The sequence below is a fragment of the Pleurodeles waltl genome, chromosome 3_1, assembly GCF_031143425.1.
Source record: "Pleurodeles waltl isolate 20211129_DDA chromosome 3_1, aPleWal1.hap1.20221129, whole genome shotgun sequence".
Lineage (NCBI taxonomy): Eukaryota > Metazoa > Chordata > Amphibia > Caudata > Salamandridae > Pleurodeles > Pleurodeles waltl.
In genome coordinates this window covers 745,155,705-745,182,301 of record NC_090440.1, presented here as the reverse complement: position 1 = coordinate 745,182,301, position 26,597 = coordinate 745,155,705, and the positions used below count along the sequence as shown (strand labels likewise).

The 26,597-nt window shown below is 45.0% G+C and overlaps 1 protein-coding gene across 4 annotated transcripts in view; it reads right to left on the bottom strand.

Moving 5' to 3' along the window:
* QSER1 (glutamine and serine rich 1) overlaps nucleotides 1–1,835 on the bottom strand; it is a 564,431-nt gene extending 562,596 nt beyond the window's left edge. For 3 of the 4 annotated variants that reach the window (XM_069223515.1, XM_069223516.1, XM_069223517.1), the window contains exon 1: nucleotides 1,488–1,835. In XM_069223515.1, coding sequence (XP_069079616.1) covers nucleotides 1,488–1,588 — 101 coding nt within the window. In that variant the 5' untranslated portion in view covers nucleotides 1,589–1,835. The remainder of the gene's footprint in view (nucleotides 1–1,487) is intronic. The other variant, XM_069223518.1, reaches the window with a different exon arrangement.
* Nucleotides 1,836–26,597: the final 24,762 nt, after the last annotated feature.

Here is a 26,597-nt window from a genome sequence, read left to right as displayed (position 1 = left end):
CCCCTTCTAAAAAATTAAAACTGACTGTTCGTGAGATGGAAGGTAAGCTAGTGCCCTTTAATAAGCAGTGAAAGATATTGATCTGTTTTAGGGTACTTGTAGACCTTTTGCTTTGATCTTCTTGCAATAAAGTGTCACTGATAGGGTGACCAGATTTGGTAAACCAAAAACCAGAACAGCCCACAAACATAGAATGAGGTCTATAATTTTGCAGCGACTGATGGCCACAGAAGAACTTAACTGACAACGCTAACATAGGATAGACTAATAAGCTGCAACTTTTACATACAACATAATACTTGTTAACTAGATTGCTTTCTGATAAGGGCTAATTATTCAATCCGGACCAAAATATGAAAACCTGCCTCCCTTTGTATTATCTGTTCTCTCTGAAAACCAGAATATGGTCTAAAACGTATCAATACATTAAGTGAGAAAACGGGATTGTCCCAGCAAACCCAAGATGATAAGTAACACTAACTAGAAGGGCTGCACTTACTGCCATTGAAGAACTACACTGCCATACCCCACAAATCTATGGGAAAGATTACATGCTAAACAAAATCAACGTTTTAGACCCAGCACCTTTTCGTTACAGAGATTGCAAGTTGGCCCATGAGTAGCTCATTCATTCAGAATGCATTCTGGGACTTCAAGTTTAGATCTACAAAAGATAAAAAGCAGAACTGAAAATGATGTGTGCCTACGATGTAGAACGAGGTCAGACGCACTAGGTTACATTTGAAAAAATAATTGCCTTTCTACAATATGGAAGCAAAAATAAAACGTATTGATTCTCTTTCTGAAACGTGACATAGCATTAAAGTTGTACCAACTTCTCACAATGCAAACGAATATAGTGCAAAGACTGTTCATGAGCTTAGGCGTTAGCTGATGGTCTTCTCAGTTGAAAACTTCTGTGCTGCTTTACTGAGATACTACATTACAGCGGGAGAACCTTTAAAAAAAAACTGTAAATCGACTTCTGGTCCAGCAGAGACTGTGAAGCCTGTACTCCATTTAAAATGTAAAGTGAAGCCTCACCCAACTCTCTCCACAAAACCAGGACATATACATTTGAATTACAAGTGTCCTGATACCGGGTCAGCTCACGAAAAACCGAGACTATCCGGTTAAATTAGCGATATCTGGTCATCCTACTGACAGTGTCACACTTAAGACATAGGAATGGCACTCACGAGCATACTGAAACATGCAAATCCAACACATTAGCAAATCTGACAGCTATGGAACACCACTAAAATCCCCATCGAACAATGTGTCCCCTTTAACGGACGATCCTTAGATGACGTTACCCTCTAATACAACACTAAACTCAAGGAAGATTTCGGTGTGCTTTGCATATCACCAATACCTTAGCCCCCTTCCATCTTAATCGATTTGGACCTATATGCAGAGCACAAACTAGACTCCTTTCCCGAAAATATGGTTACGCTCTTTCGTGTGATTTCTCTTGCACCGCTCACCTGGGTTTGAGGCCGGCTCGCTCGTAGGCCCAAGCGGCTGTCTGCGCAGAGGGAGCCAGGGGATCGCTAAAGCTGCTGCTCGGGTAGTTCCTCTCCATCATCCGGGCACGATGGGCGGGGGCCGTCACATTTCGAGCATGTGGGCCGTGGGGCGGGAAGACCTGCAGAGAGGGTGGCGCACACACCGTGCGGTTGATTCGACGCTAATATTTATTGTTGTTATTCAATGTTATTGGACTGCGAGGTGCAGCTCAGCTCCCCCATGTTGGTTCACATCCCAGCATGCACCAGGACAGCACCATCACCACCTACCCACTGCGGCTCCCTCCCCTGAGGTCTTCAGTGAACATTGCAATAGAAAGAGGACATCTATTATGTACCCTGCACACGGATATCTCAAGCCAGTCGGCCATCTTACCATAGAATGTGTTTAAAAGAGCTACTCAACAGGCGTATGTATATTATTATTATTTGATGTCCAAAACTGTAAATACGGCTCTTTGCATTGGTTTATAACTTAATTCGCATACTTAGAATTAAGAATTATGATAATATCTACCAAATCAACCATAGCAATATTGTTATTATTTTTCACTTTCGTCTTATAAAAAATACAGCCTTTGTTGATTGAAATTAAACAGCAAACATACCAAAGTTCCGGTAAATTTCGGAAGCTTTCTCCATTTAGAGATGGCCGCTGCCATCCACGTATTCAGTGACCTGTCAGTCACTGGCATTCGGAATGAACGTGTCAGTGCGGCTCTGTCTTTCAGGGAAGTGATGCAAAAAAAAAAAAAAAAAAGCATGCCGGTCGCTCTCAAGTGAGCGATGTTTGGCAAGGGAAAATCCAATGTTTACGATGCAACGAATTTGCGACCATTTGCAAACTGTCCACAGTGTAATCCTTTTTAATTTTTCCAGGATGGGGTGCTGGAGCGAACCTGCATGTATGAACATTAGCCCGCGTTTACCATCTTATCATTCCTTTCCTGTACGTTGTTTACCACGCTCACAGGGAGAAAGACCTCTACATGCCTGAGAGGATGCAAGGGTTGGAAATGCACAGCTGCCAAGTTTTCAGTTTGTTTTATGTTTGTATTGTCAGCGGCGTAGCATACAAATGTGTGTGTAGTGATGGTTGTAGTAATTAATCTTATGGGATCGGGTGGCGGGTGGATGGAATGTAATCTAATGACTCGGTGTTGACGTCCGGATTGGAATGTGGGGTCAGTTTGAGGTGATTTAACCATGCTGGTTGTATTTCCATGTGTCTCTGTATTTTACTTAGAACAGTGGATTCAACTTAATAAATCTATTGAAGAAGAAACAAAGAACCCAACTATTTTATTCACGACAGAAATGGCGACGAGGATGGGATCGTGGATCTTCATGGAATAGGACCGCAGTGAAATAGTAGGTTATCTGCAGCTACATTGTAAGGGCAAGTGATTGTTTTTTTTGGCGTTCCTGTAGTATTTCACGTGTTTTGGATGTTCTTGTACGCGTGCCGGCGCGTCTTACCTACATTTTCAGCCTATTTTCAATAGTGAGAGCGGACTGTTACTCAGTGCGAGCTTGATGAATGTTGGCGCTGCTCTTCACGCGCTTGGTCTCGCAATTACACCGTACTGTGCACAAGCGTAATCTATTCAATTGCGTGGAATATGCCCTACAGCCGCTAGAAAATAACGTTGGATGACGCACAGCGGCCATCTTTGTTGTAGTTTCAGAATACGCTAGTAACTCTTTCATTATTCGTCACAGCTAATTGTTTATTTTTCAAGGGAACCGGTGTTGGATTGTGACCTTTATAATCAACATTAACATGAAAAGCTTGCAAAATAATGTATATATGATGCTGAATAGAAAACGTGGTAGAATAAATATTAATGCACACGTTTGAAATGTGCCCACGGGGAGTGGCCATCAAAGTATACGATGATTAATGAAACTGACTAATAATGAATTAATAATGTACTCATGTATGATTCTGTATTTACACTATGAATTTTGTATTAAGGTTTTGCTAAATTAATCACTAGGCCTTAGTTAGCAAGGGTCTGGGCCTAGCTGCCTGGTCTCATATTAACTGTGTTTTTCTAACGTGCAATGTGCTGTCTTCCTAAAGGACGTGAAACTGTACTTTTCCAGAAGCTAGAGATGTGTGTGTGTAACCGTAGTAAATTCTTTCTCATGGGATACGACTTGCTCAAGGAGACATTCTTGCTGAATGCAGCAGTGTAATTTGCAACAGGTACAAGGTCGCCTAAACTGGTAAAGACAATGGAACTACTGACTGGAGCGACAAGTGTAACTTTTCTTACCTGATATTCTACTCGCTGAAGACGTCAATCACGTTAGCCAATAAACTGCATGAGAACTGTCTTAGATGAAAATTTTAATAAGGTGATCAACGGATTATTGGACAGAGATAACGATGCACCAAATATTGCCCAATTGGAAATTAGAGACTTGTCCGACAAGATTCAATATAACAATGTGGCATGAGAAGAAATCAGCCATTATAGGGACACCCTTGCTGTCACTCTGATATTCTGCCTTACGTCTTTGTTGTTCTGATACCCTAAACCGTCCTTATCCTTTCCTTGCCCTATAACGTACTTCTCCTCCTTATGAGGGAAGAGTTTTTTCCTTAACTTGCAGAGATTTGCTGTTCTATCCTGGCTGATGGCGAATCGACTGCTGTCCTGAGGACGAAGACTGATACTGTCTGCCCACCCATTTGGAGGGGAAACTATCTGATGATAAATTGTAATTGTCTGTTTGCCTTTTCTTTCTAGGTACCAACTGCTCTTTTGACAGAGACCATAGTTAGATGTTTTCTAAATTTGTGTTGCTAAATTGTTTTGCATGAAGCCCAACATGCTGATGCTAATTAGAGGTTAGTTAAGGAATTCACTAATATTGGGTGCAAATAGACAAATGACTGAATCTTTGCTTTGTTGAATACTGTACTAATGATACTCTGCTAAAGTTGATTCATGTTGACATCTTTCTTTGTTCTAATGTTCCTGATTTTTGCTTTGATAAAGTCTTATTCAAGTTGCCATATTATAATGCTTTTGATGTACTTATTGATATTGTGACTAATAAACATGACCTTAGAATTGTATCTAATAGGGAATACATTTCTTAACATTTATTAGCTTTGCGTGATCATTTATTGGCTGAAAGGTCATGTTGTTTCAATCTTATTGGAGGGTCTTGGTAAGGTGAATCAATTAGTTATTGTGAATACTTAGGAAGTGATTGATCTATTGATTGAAATGCCAAATAGCTATCTCGTCTTAAGGAGTCCCCAATCATGGTCAAAAGGTTCATTGGCCTAAAACGAGTCCCAGTGTAAGTAAATTAGCTAGGTCGGGGCGCGTTAACACCGGAAACCAGCAACCATTTTTATTGCATGTTAGTAATACATTTGAGTATTGTATTGGTTTATTCGTCACTAATAATTGTTTCCTGAGGGAAATTGGAAACATATACAAAGAAACCAGCACATCTTAAAAAAAAAAAAAAAAAAACTGCACATTATTACAAGAAAACAGAGATGTGTGGAATATAGTTTGTGACAAGACTCATAAATAAAAAATTAAAATATATATATATTTCATAGCTGTGGCAAGTGACTGTACCATGTCATCAAGTGGAGATCCTACAAGTACAGGGATGTTACTTCCTCTTCAATTGAGCGCACCAAAGGAATTTTTAGCATCTCCTGGAGAACCAGCTGTACAATGGAATGAATGGAAGGAGTATTTTTTTAATTACATTGCAAATTTGGAAGATAGCAATGGTTCATTCACTTCTGAAAGAAAAAAAGAGGATTTTAATGCACTCTTTAGGTCCTGAAGGACTTTGTATATATATAACCAATTACAAAAACGCAAAAGAAGTGTCGGAGATGTGTTTCAGGATACAATTCTAGATTTAAATAATCATTTTTCACCTGCAGTTTGTATTGCTATTACACGTCATACGTTTTTCCAAAGGAAACAAGAAAAACATGAGGACATAGAAAGCTATGTATCTGCTTTAAAACACTTGGCTAGCTCATGTAGATTTGCTGGTTTACAGGATGAACTGTTGCATGATCAAATAGTAATGTATACCAAAAACAAATCTATACAAGAAAGATTGTGGATTGAAGGTGAAGCCAGTCTTAAAGATATCATTGCCTTGGTAAAGAAAGCGGAACTATCTGAAAGATGTGCGAAAATCACGCTGGCACAGGATAAGAAGATGGAAGAAGTAGTTGCCAAAGTGAATGATGGAAAGCAAAACAAAGGATTCATGGGAAGACGTTATAATGATTCTAGGAGGGAAAAATATCACACTTCAACTAAAAAAATCATAAAACAGGCTGGTCAGATCGAACAAAGAATGAATGTTTCCGGTGTGGAAGTGGATTTCACTCTGTAAAATTTGATGGTTGCCCAGCTAAAAATACAAAATGTTTAGAATGTGTTATAATTGGTCATTTTGCAAGAGGTTTCAGAAAAAAACAAAGGAATAGGGCCAATGGCAAGGTGGCATGTATTAAAGAAATTGAGGAAGAATTATCAGAAGAGAGTGATGAGGAAGCGAATTATAAGCAAGTGGGACATAAAAGTGTAGTGTTGAACATTTAGTGACAAATTTCAAACAAACCTATGTGTTGGGTGTCTTTTGGGGGAGTCATGTTACAAGTTGCAGCAGACTCTGGTTCTCCATGTACTATTATTTCTGAAAACACTTGGCAAAAGTATTTTGTGAACAGTATAGGGAAGTATTTAGAACCTCCAGACATTTCTCCTGAGAGTTACACTGGAGACAGCATAGACATAATTGGTTTCAGACTTTTGCTTTTTAAATTTAAGCACAGACAACCAGTGTGTAAGTTATATGTAGCTAAGGAAGGGCCATCAGTTTTGGGCTGGAAAGACCAAAAGAAACTTCATATTGTTCTAGATCCCAACAGTGTAGAGCAAGGTTTAGTAATGTGTGATGAAGAGGATACACAAAAATGGGTATTACAAGAATTTCCTGGAGTTTTCAATGTTAAAGTAGGTCATTTGAAACGATTCACACATCGCATCAGAATCAAAGAAGGTGCAAAAACCAAAATTCATAAAGTACGTAACATTCCATTTATTGTAAGAGGGGAGGTAAAGAAAGAATTGGACAGATTACAAAGTTCTCAAATTATAGAGCCAGTAGAAACGTCAGAATGGGTTTCGCCATTGGTGGTGGCTCGTAAGTCTAATGGCAAAGTGCGTTTATGTGTTGATTTGAGAGGATTGAACGATAATATCATTGTGGACCAGTTTCCCCTACCTCGTATTGATGAGATGTTATCTGCCACTAGAGGTGCCAAATGGATTTCTACTTTGGATTTGTCATCCGCTTACCATCAGGTGATGTTAGAGTATCATAGTAGGCATATAACTACGTTTTGTACTCCTTGGGGTTGTTTTCGTTTCAAGCGTATGCCTTTCGGTTTGGCGTCAGCCGCGGCTGATTTTCGAAGGTTGATGACGCAGTTATTTGGACATTTACCAAATGTCACATTTTTTCCGGATGACATTTTAGCTATGGGAAGTAGCAGGAAACATCATGATGAAGAGTTGAGGAATGTTTTGAGTATTTTGGAGAAAAAAGGGTTGACCGCAGAGAGCAGCAAATGTAAATTTGCACAGAGAAAGGTTACTTATTTAGGACATGAGATTAATCAAGAGGGTATCAAACCTAAACAAAAAGTTAGTGGAAGCTATTGTGAATGCTCCATGCCCTAAATCAAAAGATGACTTGAGATCCTTCTTGGGATTGGCTGAATTCTATTTGAATTTTGTAGAACATTTTTCCCACAAAACCCATCAAATGAGATTGTTACTCAAAAACAAAGTTACATTTTAATGGAGTGAGAGTTGTCAAAAGACATTTCAAGATGTAAAGAATGCGATTTCAAATGCTCCAGTGTTACAAGGTTTTGATACAAAAGCTTGTTCTATTGTAACAACTGATGCAAGTGGGAAAGGACTAGGAATTGTCTTGACACAAATTGACAAAAAGGGTGGAGAGTATGTAGTTGCATATGCTTCCCGCTCATTATCTCCCACAGAGGAAAAATACTCAGTAATAGAAAGAGAGACTTTAGCTTGTGTGTGGGCTTTAGAACATTTTCGGAAATTTATTTGGGGACAAAAATGCACCATAAGGACAGACCATAAACCTCTTAAAAATTGTTGACTACAGAAGGGTTATTTAGAGCATCTGCTAGGATAACAATGGTTTCTATGAGATTGCAGGATTTCTTATATGAGGTACAATATGTTCCTGGTGTTAAAAATGGTACTGCAGATTTTTTTAAGCAGAATGTCATTACCTTTAAAAGAACTGGATCAAGATCCCTGGAAGAATGGTGTGTAGCAGTTTTTTTTGATAATTATACTAAAGGCTCAATACAAAAGGAAGAATGGATGCAAGAGTATGAGAAGGATGATATATTAAAGGAGGTGAAAAGTATGATGATTCATGGATGGACTGAAGAAAAGAAAGTTAAAAACAGAGATGAATTAAGAGCCTATTGGGAATTAAGAGATGAGTTAAGTGTTGAAGGTGAATTTTTCTATAGAGGTGGGAAGATTGTTCCTCCTTATGGGATTAGAAATAAACTCATATCTATTGGTCATGAAGGGCATTCACGCATTGCTCGCACAAAACGTGGTATCAAAGTGTTCTATTGGTGGCCAAAACTTGATGTGGAACCTGAAAGGTTTGTACGTGGCTGTATGGAATGTGAGAACAGTGACAAAACTAAAAAGAAATTGAATCCACCTATGTCATCTTTAAGCTGTCCTGATCTGCCATGGGATGAAGTTGCTTTGGGTATTATGGATCCAATTACTTGGCATGATGGTATGTTCAAATACATAGTGGTATTAGTGGATTTGTTTTCCAGGTGGATCGAGTTTTCAATAATTCAGAGGATTGATACAAGGACAGTCATTGATTTCTTAGAGGAAGTATTTTTGAGAGAAGGTTTTCCTAGGATTTGTTTGACGGACAATGGTGTTCAATTTAAATCGGAGGAATTGAAAACTTTTGTTAGACTAGCAGGTATAGAACAAATGTTTACAGCATTATATTATCCCAGGGGGAATTATATTGTTGAACGTATCAATAGAGTTTTCAAGGGCATTATTTAAATAGCGAAAAATAATAATAAAAAGAATGTGGAGATTGAGCTAAACAAAAATGCTACGTGCTTTCAGGGTAATACCTCATGAGACCATTGGTCAAAGCCCGTTTGATCTGATGAGAGGCAGAGTTCCTTTTTCAAGAATTAATCAAGGATGGATGCAGAGAAGTAAACAAGTGATTTGGAATAAAGAAAATGTTAGGAAGTGCATATGAAATTTGCAAGAAAAGAATAAAAGGTATATCGATAGAAAATATGGTACCAAAGAAGTACATTTGAATGTTGGACAATGGGTGAGAGTGAAATCTGTAAGGAAAGTAGGCAAGGGTGAGAGTAAGTTTAGCAAACCCATAAGAATCAGGAAAGTGATGAAGAATACTGTGGAATTGGAAGATGGCAATGTTTGTCACATGAGTCGCATTGCCATTGCTAGGTTTAGTAAACGAAATGAGGAATTGATGCAGGAAGATTTACATGAGGATAGTGGTAGCAAGTTTACGTGGTTACAAAGTGAGAAAGATGTAAACAAGGAAGTAGGTACTGATGTTGGGGTTGAGGAGGTTAGGGATCAAGAATGTGGTTAGACTATTATAAATATGGATGAAATTGAAAGTGATGTGAGTAAGGGTGAAAGGTTGTTGAATGAAAACGTGAAAAGTAGTGATGTAAAGGAGAGGTTTATAAGAAAATGTAAAGTATTAGAAAAGTTTCTGTGATAAAAAAGTTTTTTTTGTGTTTAGGAAGGGGGAAGTGTAGTGATGGTTGTAGTAATCTTATGGGATTGGGAAGGGGGTGGATGGAGTGAAATCTAATGACACGTTATTGACATCAGGATTGGAATGTGGGGTCGGTTGGAGATGATTTAACCGTGCTGGTTGTATTTCAATGTATCTGTATTTCCATTATAACAATGGATTCAACCTAATAAATCTATTGAAGAAGAAACCATCTATTTTATTCACGACAGTGTGACATTTCAAGTCTTAATATTTTACACTTTGAGCAGCACATTTCTCAAGTATAATAAAAACAGTAATATCCACGTAATGTAATAGAATTAAAGACTAATGAATTGTGGATCAGCATTGTGTATTTTGGACATTGTCTCCACCTTTATTTGTCATAAAAGAATGGCACAGCTGTGCCTTCCAAACGCAGACTCTTGCTCAGCACAAGCATTATGATCAAGATAGAGCCCACGTTTAGTGTGTTGATGTTTTTTCCATTAATAGGGCCAATTGGATGTATGTGAGTTTGGTGGGGGTGTGTGCGGGGACGGTGTGGGGGGAGTAGGGCAGGGGGTCGGAGTCCCAAATGAAGATGACTCTGGGCATTAAACTTCAAGTAAGTCAATTCATTTTAGCATCACTCAAAAATAAAGCACTCTAAATATAAAGTAAGTGTAAGCTGTCATAAAAACTGGTTAAAAAGAATAAGAGAATACCTCTCAAAAATATTCTATGTTCAGAATTAAAGAACAGTCTCTTATAAGAACATGTTCAATAGTTGTTAGACCTGGCAGCTTTTTGCCTGTCTCCCCTGTCTTTTTGTCTTCTGACCTGTTTTTATGGTGTACTGGACTCTGTTTTGCTGTTTGTTTGTCTCTGCACACTTTACCACTGCTAATCAGTGCTGAAGTGCAAGTGATCCCTATATAAATTGTACTGTTGATTGGTACATCTATGATTGGCATATTTGATTTACTGGTAAGTCCCTAGTAAAGTGCACTAGAGGTACCCAGGGCCTGTAAATCAAATACTACTAGTGGGCCTGCAGCATTGAATGTGTCACCCACGCGAGTAGCCTTGTAAACATGGCTCAGACCTGTCACTGCAGTATCTGTGTGTGCAGTTTTAAACTGGCAATTCGACATGGCGAGTGTATCCACTTGCCAGGCCCAAAACGTGTGCGTTGTACATGTCCTAATAGTGAAATACTGCCAAATTAGTTTTTTACTGTGCAGGGCCTATCTCTATCATAGGTTAACATGGGGGCTGCCTTTAAATATTATTAAAGGGTAGATTCCCTTTGAGAGCAGATAGAGATTTGGAGCTTGGGGTCTCTGAACTCACAATTTAAAAATACATCTTTTAGTGAAGTTAGTTTTTAGATTGTTAATTTGAAAATGCCACTTTTAGAAAGTAAGCATTTTCTTGCTTAAACCATTCTGTGACTCTGCCTGTTTGTGGATTCCCCGTCTGGGTCAGTTTGACAGTTGGGCTGTTGTGAATTCCCTCTAGACAGTGACACAAAAGGAGCGAGGGAGTAGCCTGCATGTCCTGATGAGCCATCTGAGCTAGAGTGGAGGGCGGAGTGGTCACTCACACCTGAAAGGGCTTTGCCTGCCCTCATACAATGCAGACTCCAACCCCCCGGTGTGTGTCTGGGGCCTGGCCTGGACAAAGAAGGATCTTGCAAACAGCTGAGACTTACCTTTGAAGTTTGCCAACTTCAAAGGCAGAAAGGGGTTTAAGTATTGGACCCAAGCCCCAGACTGGTAGAATCTTTCTGGAATCAAGAGGAACCTCTACCAAGGAGAAGAACTGAAAAGCTGGAGGAGGAGTAGTGCCCCTTTGCTATGTTGCTTTGCAGGGTTGGCCTGCAGTTGCTGTTTCTGCCTTAAAGAGAGCAAAGGGTGAACTTTGCTGTGTATCCTGCTTGAGAAAGTTCTCCAAGGGCTTGGAGTAGAGCTTGCCTCGTGTTGGAACTCTCTGGAATACCAAAAACTTCAGTTTCCTCGACCTGCAGCACTGGGAACTGTGTGTTCTGTGCTGTAAAAGAAGAAAAACCACAGCAACACCGTCAACAAAGCCACTGGACTGCACCGTGACCCACCGACGCTGCATGGAGCCGCCCTGCCTTGCTTCGCATTGTGACCCTGGTCTCACTGATGCTGTCATTGGATGACTTCACTGAGCCGCTGCTCGCACCGTGACCTGTGGGCCCCGCACTGCGGCATCGCCTGCTCACATCACAGCCTGGCCATCGCCAAAAATGCCGCTCCTGCTCACACAGGCGCCGCTGCCTGCACGTGGCCTGTGGACACCGCTCGTGAGGAGCACAAAGCCCCGTCCTGTCCAGCACTGCAGCCTCGGTCCACCGAAGCGAGCACCGTAGGCTCCAGTGTCATCAACAAATGTCCCTGTCTGCACCACGACCCATAGATGCCGCCCGAGCTGTCCAGCGCCCCACCGCCAACTTGGGCCTACCGATGACAGCGCTTCATCATTAATGCTGCCTGCACCGTGACCTGGTGACACCGCACGCCGCATCGCCCCGCTTCACACCGCAGCTCTGATCTCAGCGACGCCGCTGGATGGCGTCACCAAGCCGCTGCCTGCACCGTGACCTGTGGACACCGCACGTTGCATCATCCCACCTCACACCGCAGCCCGATAGCATCGACGCCAGCACTCCTGACTTAATCAGCCCAGAGTTTGATCTGCAGCGAGTGTGACTTTAAGGGCCCGATGATCCCTGCACTGACTCCGGAACCGACACAGCGACGCCAGCGATACTGCTCTCCAGAGTTCACTTCTAGGATCATGACACCCTGCAAATCCATAGGAACTGTTTGCGGATCTTCCCGACACCGTAGCTGGCTTGTGACGCTGCGACTGGCCTGAACTGTTGGTTTTGTTGATCACGATGCCGTGATAGCCCCACGTGGAACTATCGACTTCAAAGAACCGTATTTTTAAGTTAAATCTTGCAAAATTCATATCTTTATTACTATATGTAGGCTTTTTGTCGTTTTGGTCTTGTTTCACACAGATAAATATTGCCTATTTTTCTACAACTGGTGTGGTGTCCTTTTGTATTGTTTTCACTTATTACTGTGTGTTATGTGCATATGCTTTACACATTACTTCTGAGATAAGCCTGACTGCTCGTGCCAAGCTACCAAGGGGGTGAGGAGGGGTTATCTGAGTGGGTATCTCCCTTATCCTGGCTAGAGTGAGGGACCCTACCTGGACAGGGCTCAAACCAATTGCCAACTAGAAACCCCATTTCAAGCATTGGCTGTCAGTGGTGAGGATAGAACTTGCATTTGCACTTGACCTACAGTGATTGGTGTACACTACTACCATATCGCAGACCACTATGTGCCACATACAGATTTTTGTTTTTATATCTTTGACCAAGTTCAAGTGAACCTCAATGACATCATGTCTCAGTCAAGAGCGTCATCATTTGCATCCCAGGAATTGGTGTTTGAGGAGGATAGGGTGGAAACCTATACCGTGAAGGAACTAAAGGCGGTTTGCAAAAACCTCAAAGTCCAGATCAGAGGCCTCACCAAGAAGGAGGAGCTACAAAAGGCCCTGAGGGCCTGGGTAGCAGCCAGAGCTGCCAGTGGGCACTCTGAGGAGCCAATTGGGGAGGACGTGGAGCCAAATCCCAGGGAGGATGTGCTGGGGTGCAGGAGCTGCCAGGGGATAGATACCCCACGGGTCAGGCAGTAGTGGTGGTTCTAAGGGCCTGACTCTGGAGGAGCTGTAGGATAGGAGAGAAGCCAGTAGGGACCAGATTGAGTTGGAGAGGTTGAAAATGGAGGAGAAGAAAATGCTCTTGGATCATGAGCTTAGAGTAAAGGAGGTGGATCTGAGGAGCAGATCCAGCAATGATGGTGGCAGCAATACCTCAGTGCAGTCAGAGAGAATAGTACACATTCCTAAGAATGTAGGGAGAGAGTACAAGAAGGGAGACAACATCCAGAGGTGGTTTCAGGGATATGAGGCATCCATCCACATGAATGGAGTCTCTGAGAAGAATTGGGGAGCAGGATTGTGGAACCACCTTACAGAGGAGTGAAAGGACACTTTACTAGCTTGGGTGGGGGCACAACCTCACCTATGCTGACATGAGGGAAGCCCTTCTCACCAGGTATGGCCTCATACCTGACAAATACAGGGATCAGTTTAGAGGGAGTAAGAAAACTGAGTCCCAGACATGGTTGGAATGTGTAGATTCGTTTTGCAGAGCACTGGATGGTTGGGTGAAGGGCAGTAATGTGACAGATTTTCAGGGGCTGTACAACTTGATTGGTGGGAGCACTTGTCTAGTCTGTGTTTTGCAGAGCTGCGCCAGCACTTGACTTATAGTAAGCTGACTGACCCCAAGAAGCTTGCTATGGAGGCGGACTGCTGGGTGAGTACCAGGGTTTACAAGAAGGCTTATGGGGGACGCCACCAAAGGTGGGCAGGGTTCCCAGCAGCATAGTAGGGGGGGCAAGGGTAAACAAAAGGAGTTATCGAAAGGGCCCCAATCTAGTAACCCATGTAGGAATTCCCACCCCCCAGGAGGTAAGAAACCATGGGCCTCTTGAGGAAAGCCTGCAGAGGCAAACTCCATAAGTGCTTTGCTTGTGACCAGGTGGGACACATGAAGGGGGATCCCAAATGTCCCAAGTAGATGCAACCACCCACTGGTGAGCAGACCAAGGGGTTGGCCAGTGTAACTTTTGGGGAGGAGTCGGTCCCAGGTGGTTGGGGGGGGGGGATCCACAGAGATGACCCTTGTCTCACTAGGGGACAGTGAGATGGTCCAGCAAAACCCAATGCCTTCTAACACTAAGAAATACAGGCATTGGGTGACCATCGATGGGCAGAGGGTAGAGGCTCTCAGAGATAAGGGACTCAGTGTGACCACAGTACGGTGTCACCTAGTGTCTGAAAAGCAGATAGTTTCCAGTGTATTCTACCAAGTTGTTGCAGTGGACAATCTGAGCGCCAGTGTAGAGTGGCACAGATTCCCTTTGAGTTGGGGGGGGAGTCTCAGGTTCCCTGAGGGTAGCTGTGAGTACCGCCATGCCTGTTCAATGTCTGTTGGGCAATGACCTGGAGAATTCCACCTGGAAGGAGATGGAGCTCAAGTCACATTTGGGGATGTTAGGGTTGTCAGAGTGGGCGTGTGTGACCACTCAGTCCATGGCAGCCAGTCAGGGTGATCAGACAGACCTGGAGCCTGAAACAGTGTCCCAGGTGACTGCCAAGAGAAAGGGAAAGGGGCACGGGAAACCTGCACCAGAAGTTCACATAGTCCTTGAGGTGGCTGACCTGTAGGGGGATGCCCCAGTACCTACAGGGGAATAAGTGGCCAACCTGGGTGACCTACCTGTGCTGTCCCATTGGTAGCAAGAAGGGGATCCCATCAGGGAGGAGTTCTTCGAAGAGCAGAAGGTGTGCCTTACTCTCGTAGGTTTTAAGCAGCAGGTCGAGGATCAGGCAACTGGCGCTGAGCCCAATGATCACCTCATTTGCAGGGAGAATGGTCTCCTGTATAGTGAGCCTAAGGCTGCTGAGCCTGGGGCCGCCCATGTGCTGGTGGTACCCCAGTGCTTCAGAGCCTTCCTACTGGGTTTGGCTCATGATGTGCCTCTGGCAGGACATCTGGGTCAGGGCAAGACCTTTGACAGGCTTGTCACCCACTTCTATTGGCCCCAAATGAGAAAAAAGTCAGATGCGTTCTATAGAACCTGTCAGACTTGCCAAGTAAGTGGAAAAAGTGGAGGTAAATGCAAAGCCCCCCTCCAACCCTTTCCTGTTGTGAGCCCCCTTTTCGATCGGGTGGACATTGACATAGTAGGGCCTCTGGATCCTAAGACAACCCTAGGCAACAATTTCATCCTGGTCTTGGTGGACGACGCAACCCGGTATCCAGAAGCTATCCCTCTGAGGACCGTGATGGTGCCTGTTGTGGCCCAGACACTAAAGGGGATTTTTACTTGTGTTGGTTCCCCAAGGAGGTGGTATCTGACCTGGGTTACCAACTTTATATCTGTGTACATAAAGGCACTGTGGAAGGAATGTGGTGTCAACTACAAGTTCACCACTCCTTACCACTCCCAAAGTAACAGGTTGGTGGAGGGATTCAACCGAACCCTGAAAGGCATGATTGGGGTCTGTCAGACTCCATGAGGCATAAGTGGGAGGTCCTTTTACCATGCCTCCTGTTTGCCTAGCAGGAAGTACCACGGAAGGGGGTTGGCTTTAGCCCCTTTGAACTGTTGTAAGGGCACCCGGTCAGAGGACCTCTGAGTCTGGTGAAAAAGGGCTGGGTGCAAGCTTCTAGGAAGCCACCTCAGGATGTATTTAGCTACATGCTGGCCTTCAGAAACCAGACCGCCTGCTTCAGGAAGTTCGCACAAGAGAAGCCAGGAGGTCATGAAACGCTGGTATGACCAGAATACCACTCTGGTTGAGTTTCAACCTGCCAGAAAGTGTGGGTCATGGTCCCAGTAGAGCTGTGTGCTCTACAGGATAAAGGGACAGGGCCATTTGAGGTGAAGGAGCGCAAGGGTGACACCCCTTACTTAGTGGACTTACAAACTCCATGGAACCCCTTGTGGGTCCTACATGTGAACCGCCTCAGGGCACACTTTGAGAGGACTGAGTTGCCCATGCTTCTGGCTACAGATGATGGGGTGGAAGAGGAGAGTGAACATCTCCCTGACATCCTGTCTGCTCAGGAGCAGGATGGGTCCGTAGAAGGTGTGGTCCTCTCCCTTTCTTTGACACTAGAGCAGGAAAGTGATCTCATCTCACTCCAGGTGTCACCCATCTATACACGCATGATGTGGACACTGGGGACAGCCTGCCTGTGAAACACAAGGTGTACAGGTTAGCTGACAGAGTGAAGGCCAGCATCAAGGATGAGGTGTCCAAGATGTTGGTTTTAGGGGTGATTGAGCGCTCCAGCAGCCTTGGTCCAGCCCAGTGTTTTTGGTACCCAAGGCTGTTGCACCTGGTGCCACACCAGAACTACGGTTCTGCATGGACTACCAGGGACTCAGTGCAGTCACCAAGACTGACGCCCACCCCATCCCACAAGCAGATGAGGCCATCAATCGGTTGGGGGCTGCCAAGTTCCTAAGGACGTGTGATTTAACGCCTGGGTACTGGCAGATCGCATTGAGGGGGCCAAGGAGACGTTAGCATTCTCAACGCCAGAGAGGCATTTCCAGTTCCAGGTCATGCCCTTTAGGTTAAAGAAAGCCCCTGCCACCTTCCAGAGGTTGGCCAATCAGGTCCTGGCTGACCTTGAAAACTTCAGTGCCGCCTACATTGACGACATTGCTGTTTTCAGCTCCAGTATCGAGGACCACTTGCACCAGCTCTGGGAAGTGTTGATGGCGCTGCAAGCTGCAGGCCTCACTATCAAGGCCAGTAAGTGCCAGATAGGGCCCCAATAACCCAAGATCGATGCCACCAAGATCGATGCCATTCGGACTTGGGCAACCCCCAAGACCCAGACGGAGGTTAGGGCCTTCTTGGGCCTCACTGGGTACTAGAGGAGATTTGTCTAGGGATATGGCACCATCGTTGCCACCTTGACAGAGCTGACTTCTAAGAAGCAGTCTAGTTAAGTGTTCTGGACTGAGGCTTACCAAACAGTATTTGATACCCTGAAGAAGGCCATGTGCACGGCACCCGTGTTGCTGGCCCCTGACTTCTCCAAGGAGTTTGTGGTACAGACAGATACTTCAGAGCTTGTGTGGGAGCAGTACTGTCACAGCTGAACGAAAAGGGCCTAGACCAGTCTGTAGTCTTCCTTAGCAGGAGACTACTCCCCAGGGAACAGAGTTGGAGTGTAGACGAATGGGAAGCTTTTGCTGTGGCCTGGGTGCTGAAGAAGCTAAGACCCTACTTGTTTGGGTGTCACTTCCGGGTTCAGACTGACCACGGCCCCTCAGATGGTTAATGCAGATGAGGGGTGCGACCCAAAAACTGTTGAAGTGGTCCATTTCCCTAGAGAGGATGGGTTTTACGGTGGAACACCGTCCTGGCACAGAACATGCCAACACTGATGGTCTGTCCAGGTTTTTCCGCCTTAGGAGAACTCCCCAGGGGTTGGGTAGTTCCCCATACTCTCAGCTGGAGAGGACATGTGTTAGACCAGGCAGCTTTTGGCGTGTCTCCCCTGTCTTTTTGCCTTCCGACTTCCTGTTTTTATGGTGTACTCAACCCTGTTTTGCTGTTTTGTTGTCTCTGCGCACTGTACCACTGCTAATCAGTGATAAAGTGCAAGTGATCCCTATATAAATTGTGCTGTTGATTGGTTCATCCATGATTAGCATATTTGATTTACTGGTAAGTCCCTAGTAAAGTGCACTAGAGGTGCCCAGGGCCTGTAAATCAAATACTACTAGTGGACCTGCAGCACTGATTGCGCCACTTACATGAGTAGCCTTGTAACCATGGCTCAGACCTGCCACTGCAGTGTCTGTGTGTGCAGTTTTAAATTGCCAATTCGACCTGGCAAGTGTACCCACTTGTCAGGCCCCAAACTTCCCTTTTACTACATGTAGGGCACTCCTAAGGTAGTCCCTAGGTAGCCCCCCCTGGGCAGTGTGCAATGTATTTAGAAGGTAGGACATGTGCTGGTGTGTTTTACATGTCCTAACAGTTAAATACTGCCAAATTTGGTTTTCACTGTGCAAGGCCTATCTCTCCCTTAGGTCAACATGGGAGCTGCCGTTAAATATTATTAAAGTGCAGCTTCTTTTGAGAGCAGATAGAGATCTGGAGCTCGGGGTCTCTGAACTCACAATTTAAAAATACATCTTTTAGTAAAGTTGGTTTTTAGATTGTTAGTTTGAAAATGCCATTTTTAGAAAGTAGGCCTTTTCTAGCTTGAACCATTCAGTGACTCTGTCTGTTTGTGGATTCCCCGCCTGGGTCAGTTTGACAGTTGGGCTGTTGTGAATTCCCTCTAGACAGTGACACAACGGGAGCTGGGGTGTAGCCTGCATATCCTGATGAGCCATCTGAGCTAGAGTGGAGGGAGGAGTGGTCACTCACACCTGAAAGGGCTGTGCCTGCCCTCACACAATGCAGTCTCCAACCCGCTGGTGTGTGTCTGGGACCTGGCCTGGACAAGGAAGGATCTTGCAAACAACTGAGACTTTCCTTTGAAGTTTGCCAACTTCAAAGGCAGAATGGTGTTTAAGTATTGGACCCCCACCCCAGACTGGTAGAATCTTTCTGGAATCAAGAGGAGTTGAAGAGCTGGAGGATGAGTACTGCCCTTTTGCTTTGTTGCTTTGCTGGGTTAGCCTGCAGGTGCTGTTTCTGCCTTAAAGAGAGCAAAGGGTGAACCTTGCTGTATATCCTGCTTGAGAAAGTTGTCCACAGGCTTGGAGTAGAGCTTGCCTCCTGTTGGAAGTCTCAGGGACACCAAAGACTTCAGCTTCCTCTATCTGCAGCACTGGGAACTGTGTATTCTGTGCTGTAAAGGATGAAAAACAACAGTGACGCCCTCAAAGAAGCCGCTGGCCTGTACCATGACCTGCCGACGCCACAGGGAGGCACACTGCCTCACTTCGCACCGCGAACCTGGTCTCACTGACGCCGTCATCGGACGACTTCACTGAGCCACTGCTCGCACTGCAACCTGTGGACCCTGCATTCTGGCATCGCCTGCTCACACCGCAGCCTTGGCATCCCCGACGATGCGGCTCCTGCTGAAACCGGCGCTGCTGCCTGCACTATGGTCTGTGGACACCGCTTGTGAGGAGCACGAAGCACGATCCATGCCACACCACAGCCCGCTCCACCGACGACATCACCATTGACTCCAGTGTCGTCAACAGATGTCCCTGTCTGCAGAGCGACCCGTAGACGCCACCCGGAGTCGACTTGGGCCTACCGACAACAGTGCTTCAGCAACAACGACGATGCTGCCTGCACCGTGACCTGGTGACACCGCACGTCGCACCACCCCACTTCACACCTCAGCCCTGGTCACACCGACACTGCTGGACGCCTTCACCGAGCCGCTGCCTGCCCCATGACCTGTGGGCACCGCACATTGCGTCGTCCCACTTCACAACTGGTGTGGTTTCCTTTTGTAGTGTTTTCACTTATTACTGTGTGTTATGTAGAAATGCTTTACATATTTCTTCTGAGATAAGCCTGACTGCTGGTGCCAAGCTACAAAGGGGGTGAGCAGGGGTTATCTGAGCTAGTATCTCCCTTACCCTGATTAGAGTGAGGGTCCCTACTTGGACACGGTTCAATATTTTTATGCTCCACAATTTTTTACCTCATGTAGTTTGGCTCTGTAATTTCTTGTTGATCTAGGGGCAAGATACACCACTCTCTCCAATATTAAGCTTACTAATTAGCAGGGTAAAATTAATATAGAACTAGTACCACTCAATAACTGAGTTCTAGATCAATAATACATTTAAAAGATTTGCTACAGAATTGTTAATATAATTGATACAGAAAATGCATAGTTTGCCATAAAGTGTCAGGCACAGACCCCAAAATCATATAATGATAGCAAAAATCCTTATCTAAGCAGTTAAATCTCTCCAAATTCTAAGCGTCAAACTCATAAAGAGTACTGACAGCATCTTGAAGGAGAAGGAGATTGTCTTAAAATAATCAGATAGAGTCTCAAGGAAAATGAGAAGTCGCCCCCAAACCTTCAAAACAAGGGATTTTTATACATATTTTATCAATCAATCAATCAGTTATTTGTTAAGCGCGCTACTCACCCGGTAGGGTCTCAAGGCGCTGCGGTGGGGGAGGGAGGTGCTACTGCTCGAAAAGCCAGGTCTTGAGACTCTTCCTGAAGGTCCTTGGTCAGACGTAGGTTGACGGGGAGGGAGTTCCAAGTCTTGGCGGCGAGGTGGGAGAAGGATCTGCCGCCGGCTGTGGTACAGTGGACGCGGGCGACGGTGGCGAGGGCGAGGTTGGCGGAGCAGAGCTGGCATGTCGGGACGTGGAAGTTGAGACGCTCGTTGAGGTAGGCAGGCCTGGCGTTGTGGAGAGCTTCGTGAGCGTGGATCAGGAGTTTGAAGATGATCCTTTTGTTGACAGGGAGCCAGTGGAGGTATCTGAGGTGGGCTGCGATGTGTTCGTGGCGAGGGAGGTTAAGGATGAGTTGTGCTGAGGCATTTTGAATCCGCTGAAGTTTTCTCTGGAGCTTGGCCGTTGTTCCCACGTAGAGTGTATTGTCGTAGTCCAGTCTGCTGCTAACAAGGGCGTGGGCGACCGTTCTTCTGGTTTCAATGGGGACCCATCTGAAGGTCTTGCAAAGCATGCGAAGAGTGTTAAAACATGAGGATGAGATGGCGTGGACTTGCTGGGTCATAGTGAGCGATGAGTCCAGTATGAAGCCGTGGTTGCTTGCGTGGGTGGTGGGAGTTGGCGATGGCGTGGAGTCCGGTGTAGAGGTTGGTCTTAGCGATGGCAGGGTCCTTCGTGAGTGAGAGGATCAGTTGTGTGTCATCCGCTAGAAGACGATGTTAAGGATGTGGGATCGGACGATGTTGGCGAGCGGCGCCATGTAGACATTGGAAAGAGTGGGGCTGAGAGAGAATCCCTAGGGAACTCCTCAGATGGTCTTGGTGGCTTTTGACAGAAATGAAGGGAGGCAGACTCTCTGAGTTCTGCTGGAGAGGAAGGATGTGACCCAGTCCAGTGCCTTGTGGTGGATTCTGGCATCGTGGAGGCGTGTGCAAAGTGTGTGGTGACAGATGGCGTTGAAGGCTGCAGAAAGGTCAAGGAGGATGAGGGCCACGGTTTCACCTTTGTCGAGCCTGCTCCTGATGTCGTCGGTAGCAGCGATGAGAGTGGTCTTGGTGCTGTGGTTCTTGCGGAAGCCGGACTGGGAGATGTTGAATAGGCTGTTGTCCTCAAGGAAGCAAGATAGTTGACTGTTGACTATCTTCTCGATGACCTTCGCTGGGAAGGGGAGTAGGGAGATGGGTCGGTAGTTCTTGAGGTCTTCAGGGTCTGCCTTGGTTTGTTTTTAGCAGGGCGTTGACTTCAGCGTGTTTCCAGCTCTCCAGGAAGGTGGTGGTCTCGAAGGAGCTGTTGATGAGGGTACAGAGCTGGGGAGCGATGATTTGGCTGGCTTTATTGAAGACATGGTGAAGGCAGGGGTCGGCGGGTAAACCAGAGTGGATGGTGCTCATGGTCTTGGTGGTTTCCTCGTCGTTGGTGTGGGTCCAGGCACTCAGGAGGTTGGTGTGGATGGGTGCGTTGGGGTCAGCGTTGGCAGCGGTGGTCGTGGGGGTCGGCGGTGTGAAGCTGCCATGGATGTCCCTGATCTTGCAGTGAAAAAAGGTGGCGTGGGAGTCGTAGAGGTCTTGCGAGCGGTGGGGGTCGGCTGAGCAGGACTTGGGGTTAGTGAGTTACTTGATGATGCTGAAGAGCTCCTTGCTGTTGTTTGCGTTGTTGTCAATTCGTTCTTTGTAGAATTATCTTTTGGTAGTTCGGATGAGCTGGTGATGCTTGTGGATGGCAGTCTTGAGGGTGGCGTGGTTGCCGTCTGTTTGTTCTTGGCACCAGATCTTCTTGGATTTCCGGCATTCCCGCTAGGAGGTCTGAAGGTCGGCGGTTAACCAGGAAGCTTTCTTGCCGGAGCCGGTGTTGGTAGATTTCCTAAATGGAGCAAGGGTGTTGGCGCAGTCATCGAGCCATTGTTTGTGGTTGAGGGCAGGGGTGTTGGGGTCGCTGATGTTGGATGGCGGGCGTGGGCAAGGGTGGAGATCAATTGATCCTTGGAGAGCTTGTGACATCTGCAGTGAGGGGTCCGTTGCTGGTGGTGGTGAGGGGTGGGTTTCTGGAAGGAGAAATGGATACAGTGGTGGTTGGTCCAGTGGAGTTCGGTGGTGTGGGTGAAGGTGACGTGGCTGCTGGTGGAGAAGATGGCATTGAGTGTGTGGCCGGCTGAGTGGGGGGGCGTTGTGACGAGTTGCGGTCGTCGGTGTTTTCCAGGTGTTAATTCAAGTCGCTGAGGAGCAGGTAGTCTGTGGAGGTGAAGACGTGGGTGCTGATTGTGTCCGCGATGGCATCGCAGAATTGTGGGCAAGGGCCTGGGGGTCTGTAGACAAGGGTTCCTCTCAGGGTGGTGTAGGCATTGGCGTAAATCTGGAAGTGTAGGTGTTCTGCAGCATCTAGGGAGTCGTGGGTGTTGGTTGAGATCCTGATGATGCTCCTGTGGACTATGGCGATTCCTCCTCCTGGTTTGTTGGTGCGGTCTCCTCGGGTGATTTTATAGCCCTCAGTGATGGCTATGGCAATGTCGGTTTTCGAGGAGGGGGTCATCCAGGTTTCGGTGAGGAAGGCGATGTCTGGGGAGGTTGATGTGAGCAGGTCCCAGAGTTCGACTGCGTGCCTGTGGACGGAGCGGGTGTTGAGGAGGATGCAGCTGAGGTTGCAGCACATCTCTGATTGGAAGGGAGGGATGAGCAGGAGCAAGATGAGCAGAACATCATAAACTTCATCCATTTTAATAAAATGGAGTCCTGCACGAAAATGTGGCATGACTATATAACATTATAAATCACACTTCTAATCCACCTTATTAAGTTGTTTCAATTGCATCTTAGTTCATCATGACTAAATGCATCATTAAAATGATCATTTCACACAAACAATTTGTCACTCAAGTTTGCACATAAAAACACAGTAACAACTCCATCAATGTCTATCTTTAGTTATACGTATATTGAGTGAATCATATGCACTGTACAATATATGTTGTCAAGCTTGTGGGCATTCCAAAAGCTTGGTGATCGGGTTTCTGGAAGGGCTGGGTGAACAGATAGTAGCTGAGGATGATGCTTTGTGCATTGCAGTCACAAGATGCCAATTTGTCCAATCTAAACAACTTAAACTAAAAATATAGAAGAGTATGTCTCAGCTCTTCAGTTCCTGGCCAGGTCTTGCGAATCTGGACAAGTTCATGACTAATTAATTAATGACCAAATCATGTTGCATACAAAAATCAAAGTATTTAGGAAAAGTTATGGGTTAACAGAGATAGAGATTTAAATGGAATAGTTGCTTTATTACTAAAAGCCGAACTATCTGAAAGATGTGCTAAAGCTGCTCTTCAACACAACTATAAAACTAGCATGGACTTAGTCAACAAAATATCTAATCAGAGAGGGTAGAAGGAGAAAGAAAGATTCAGAAAATGTTTTAAAGATTTTGCAAAACCCAACACTCGGCTAATATTTTGAAATGTCCCTTGAGAAATGTCACATGTTTAGAATGTGGTATACTGGGATCTTTTACAAGAGTCTGCAGAAACAAGAAACATCTGTTCAAGTGTATCAATGAAACTGAAGGTCCCTATTCTTCCAATGATGAAGGAGCCAAAGTCAATTCTGAGAAAAGTATCGTCTTTACCATCGCTAGCAAAAAATCAAATTAGCCTTTTTCTAGGGTGACATTTGGTGGCAGTGTTTTCCAGGTATCTGCTCATCTGCAGCCTCTGATACTATTTTGGCTAAAAGTTTTTGGGACATTAAGTTTACAGGGAAAATCAGAGGGCACTTTAATCCTCCAACGGTTACAGGATTGGCTACAGCATGTTAACCTTTAAATTCCAAGGAAGCAAAGGCTTTGTTCGAGCTGGATGTAGCTAAAGATGGTCCTGCTGTTTTGAAATGGAGTGACCAAGGCTCTTTAAGTATCGTACTACATCCTAACAGCCCAGAACAAGTCTTAGTAGCATGTGAAAGTTACCTTATGAAGAATTACCTAAAGGATTTTAAATGATAAAATGGATACACTTACAGGTTTTACACACAGAATCTTTGCAATGGTCTCTTCATTATTAGGGATGAAGTTATGTTAGGTTATGTTATGTTATGAAGACTTATAGAGTGCATGGCTACCCAAAGGCCTCCTAGTGCTATACACAGACCTTCAAGACACAGACTGAGGAAAGGAATTAAAACAACCAAGTTTTAAGTGAACAACAGAAAGAAAGTTCGTGGCTGGTTTGTTGAAGACCAAGAGGCAGAGAATTCTACAGCGTGGCACCGAGATAAACCATAGAGCTTCCGCCCCATTTAGATTTTTTTTATTATGGGGATTGAGGCTAAGGCGGCCGAGGAGGACCTGAGATGTCTGTAGAGCTTATGGAAAGAGGCAAGGGCCCTTGGAAAAGGGGGGCTTTTGTTATGTATTGCTCTGTGGATACAACACAAGGTTTTAAACTTTATTTGTTGTTCCACTGGGAGCCAGAGAAGAGAGAGACGATTTGGCAGATTCAAGCCTAGGTATGTCAAAGAGGAGGCGGGCAGCGGTGTTCTGTACCACCTATAGCTTTTTTTTCACATATTTCGGAGCACAGAGATACAAGGCATTGCCATAGTCTAAACGGGAAATAATGAGTGCCTGGATGATAAGTCTCTTTGCAGTGAATGGAAGTATTTTAAACACCTTCCTTAGGCGTCTGAATGTACCAAAGCAAGTGGAGGAAATGTTCAGCCATGGATTAAGCCAAACACCAAAGCTCTTGATATGTACCTTGGGAGGGGGTAAATCTCCTAGCGAATGAAACAAAGGGGAATTGAGATCTGGCCGAGAACAATGGCCTAAGATCATTACCTCTGTCTTGTCTCCATTTAGCTTGAGTTTACTTTCAGACATCTATTCCAACAGAGCCCATAGGCAGGGTGAGAGGAATGACTCAAAAGAGCTATGCTTAGTAGAGAATGAGACCACCAGCTGGGTGTTGTCCGCTTATGACACTAGTGAAAGGCCATCTGGCTCCACTATCCTTGCTAGTGGAGACATATAGAAGTTAAATAACATGGGGCTGAGAGAAGAGCCCTATGGCACTCCACAGCTGCTCTTGAAGTAGCTGGAGAAAAATGATCGATCTAGCACCTGAAACGATCTTGCCTTTAAAAAAAGAGGAGAACTAGCTCAGTGCACTGCCTGTAACTCCAATCTCCCTCATTGTTAAAAGTAGGATGTTATGATCAACAATGTCAAATGAGGCACTGAGATCCAGAAGAATAATCGCTGACACAAGTCCCTGATCAAGACGCTTCCTGACCTCTTATGTAACTCCAATCAGATCTGATTCTGTACTGTGTAGAGGTATAAAGCCCATCTGGGAAGAATGAAGAATATTGATGTTTTCAAGAAAATTAGAGAGTTGAACAATAACATGTTTTTCATGTATCTTAGAGAGGGCTGGCAACAAGGAGATGGGCTTTTAGTTATTGAGCACGGACGCATCTAGCTTGGGTTTCTTCAGAAGGGGTTTAACTATAGCTTGTTTCCACTGGTGTGGGGTGGTGCTGCTAGACAGCGACAAGTTCAACATGCAGTAAGAACTGGAACTATGACAGAGGACCCTAGTGCTAAGATTGCGTGGGGAGGGTCAAGTGGGGAGCCAGATTTGGGGGTAGAAAGTGATTTAGAGACCAGTTCCAAAGAGAGAGGCGAGAGTTGTGAGAGCACTGCTGAGCCATTGAAACGTTCCTCTCCAAGAGCTTGGCAGCAAAGGGTGCCCGTCGGGAAGGTAGAGTAAATGCCTGAGATTTTTTGCTGCAAAAATAATGCCAAATTGTTGCTGTGTTTTTGGGAAGCTACCACAAGTTCACTATGAGAGTGAGAATGAGCAATTTCTCTAAGTATATGAAAAATCTCTTTAGGAGAGTTGGAGCTCTGTTCTATTTTGGTAGCATAGTAAACGCTTTGAGCTAATTTAATTTCAGTATTAAACAGTCTAATAGCTTTCCTATAGTCTTCTTTCAGGGAGGTATCATAGGATTTTCTCCATCTTCTTTCCAGGCATTTGAAACCCCTCTTAAGTTGACATAGATGGACGGAAAACCAAGGGGCGCCTTTTTTCATATGACCCCCTGACTTAATTGTATAGGGAAGGAGAGTATCTAGGCTTTTGATGATCCAGTCGTTGAATAACTCTAAGGGACAGGCCTTATTACCCAACAAAGAGTGTTTCAGACTCTCCAAGGTACTAATCCAATCCTTAGCATTAAGCGTATGCCAGCGCCTATAGGGTTGGGTTATAATTTGGGAGGCTCTACCTATGACAGGGGTGGACAGGTTGAGAGAAATTAAGAAGTGATCTGACCAGGCCAAAAACGAGGTCAATGGTGTGGCCTGTGTTATGTGTAAGGC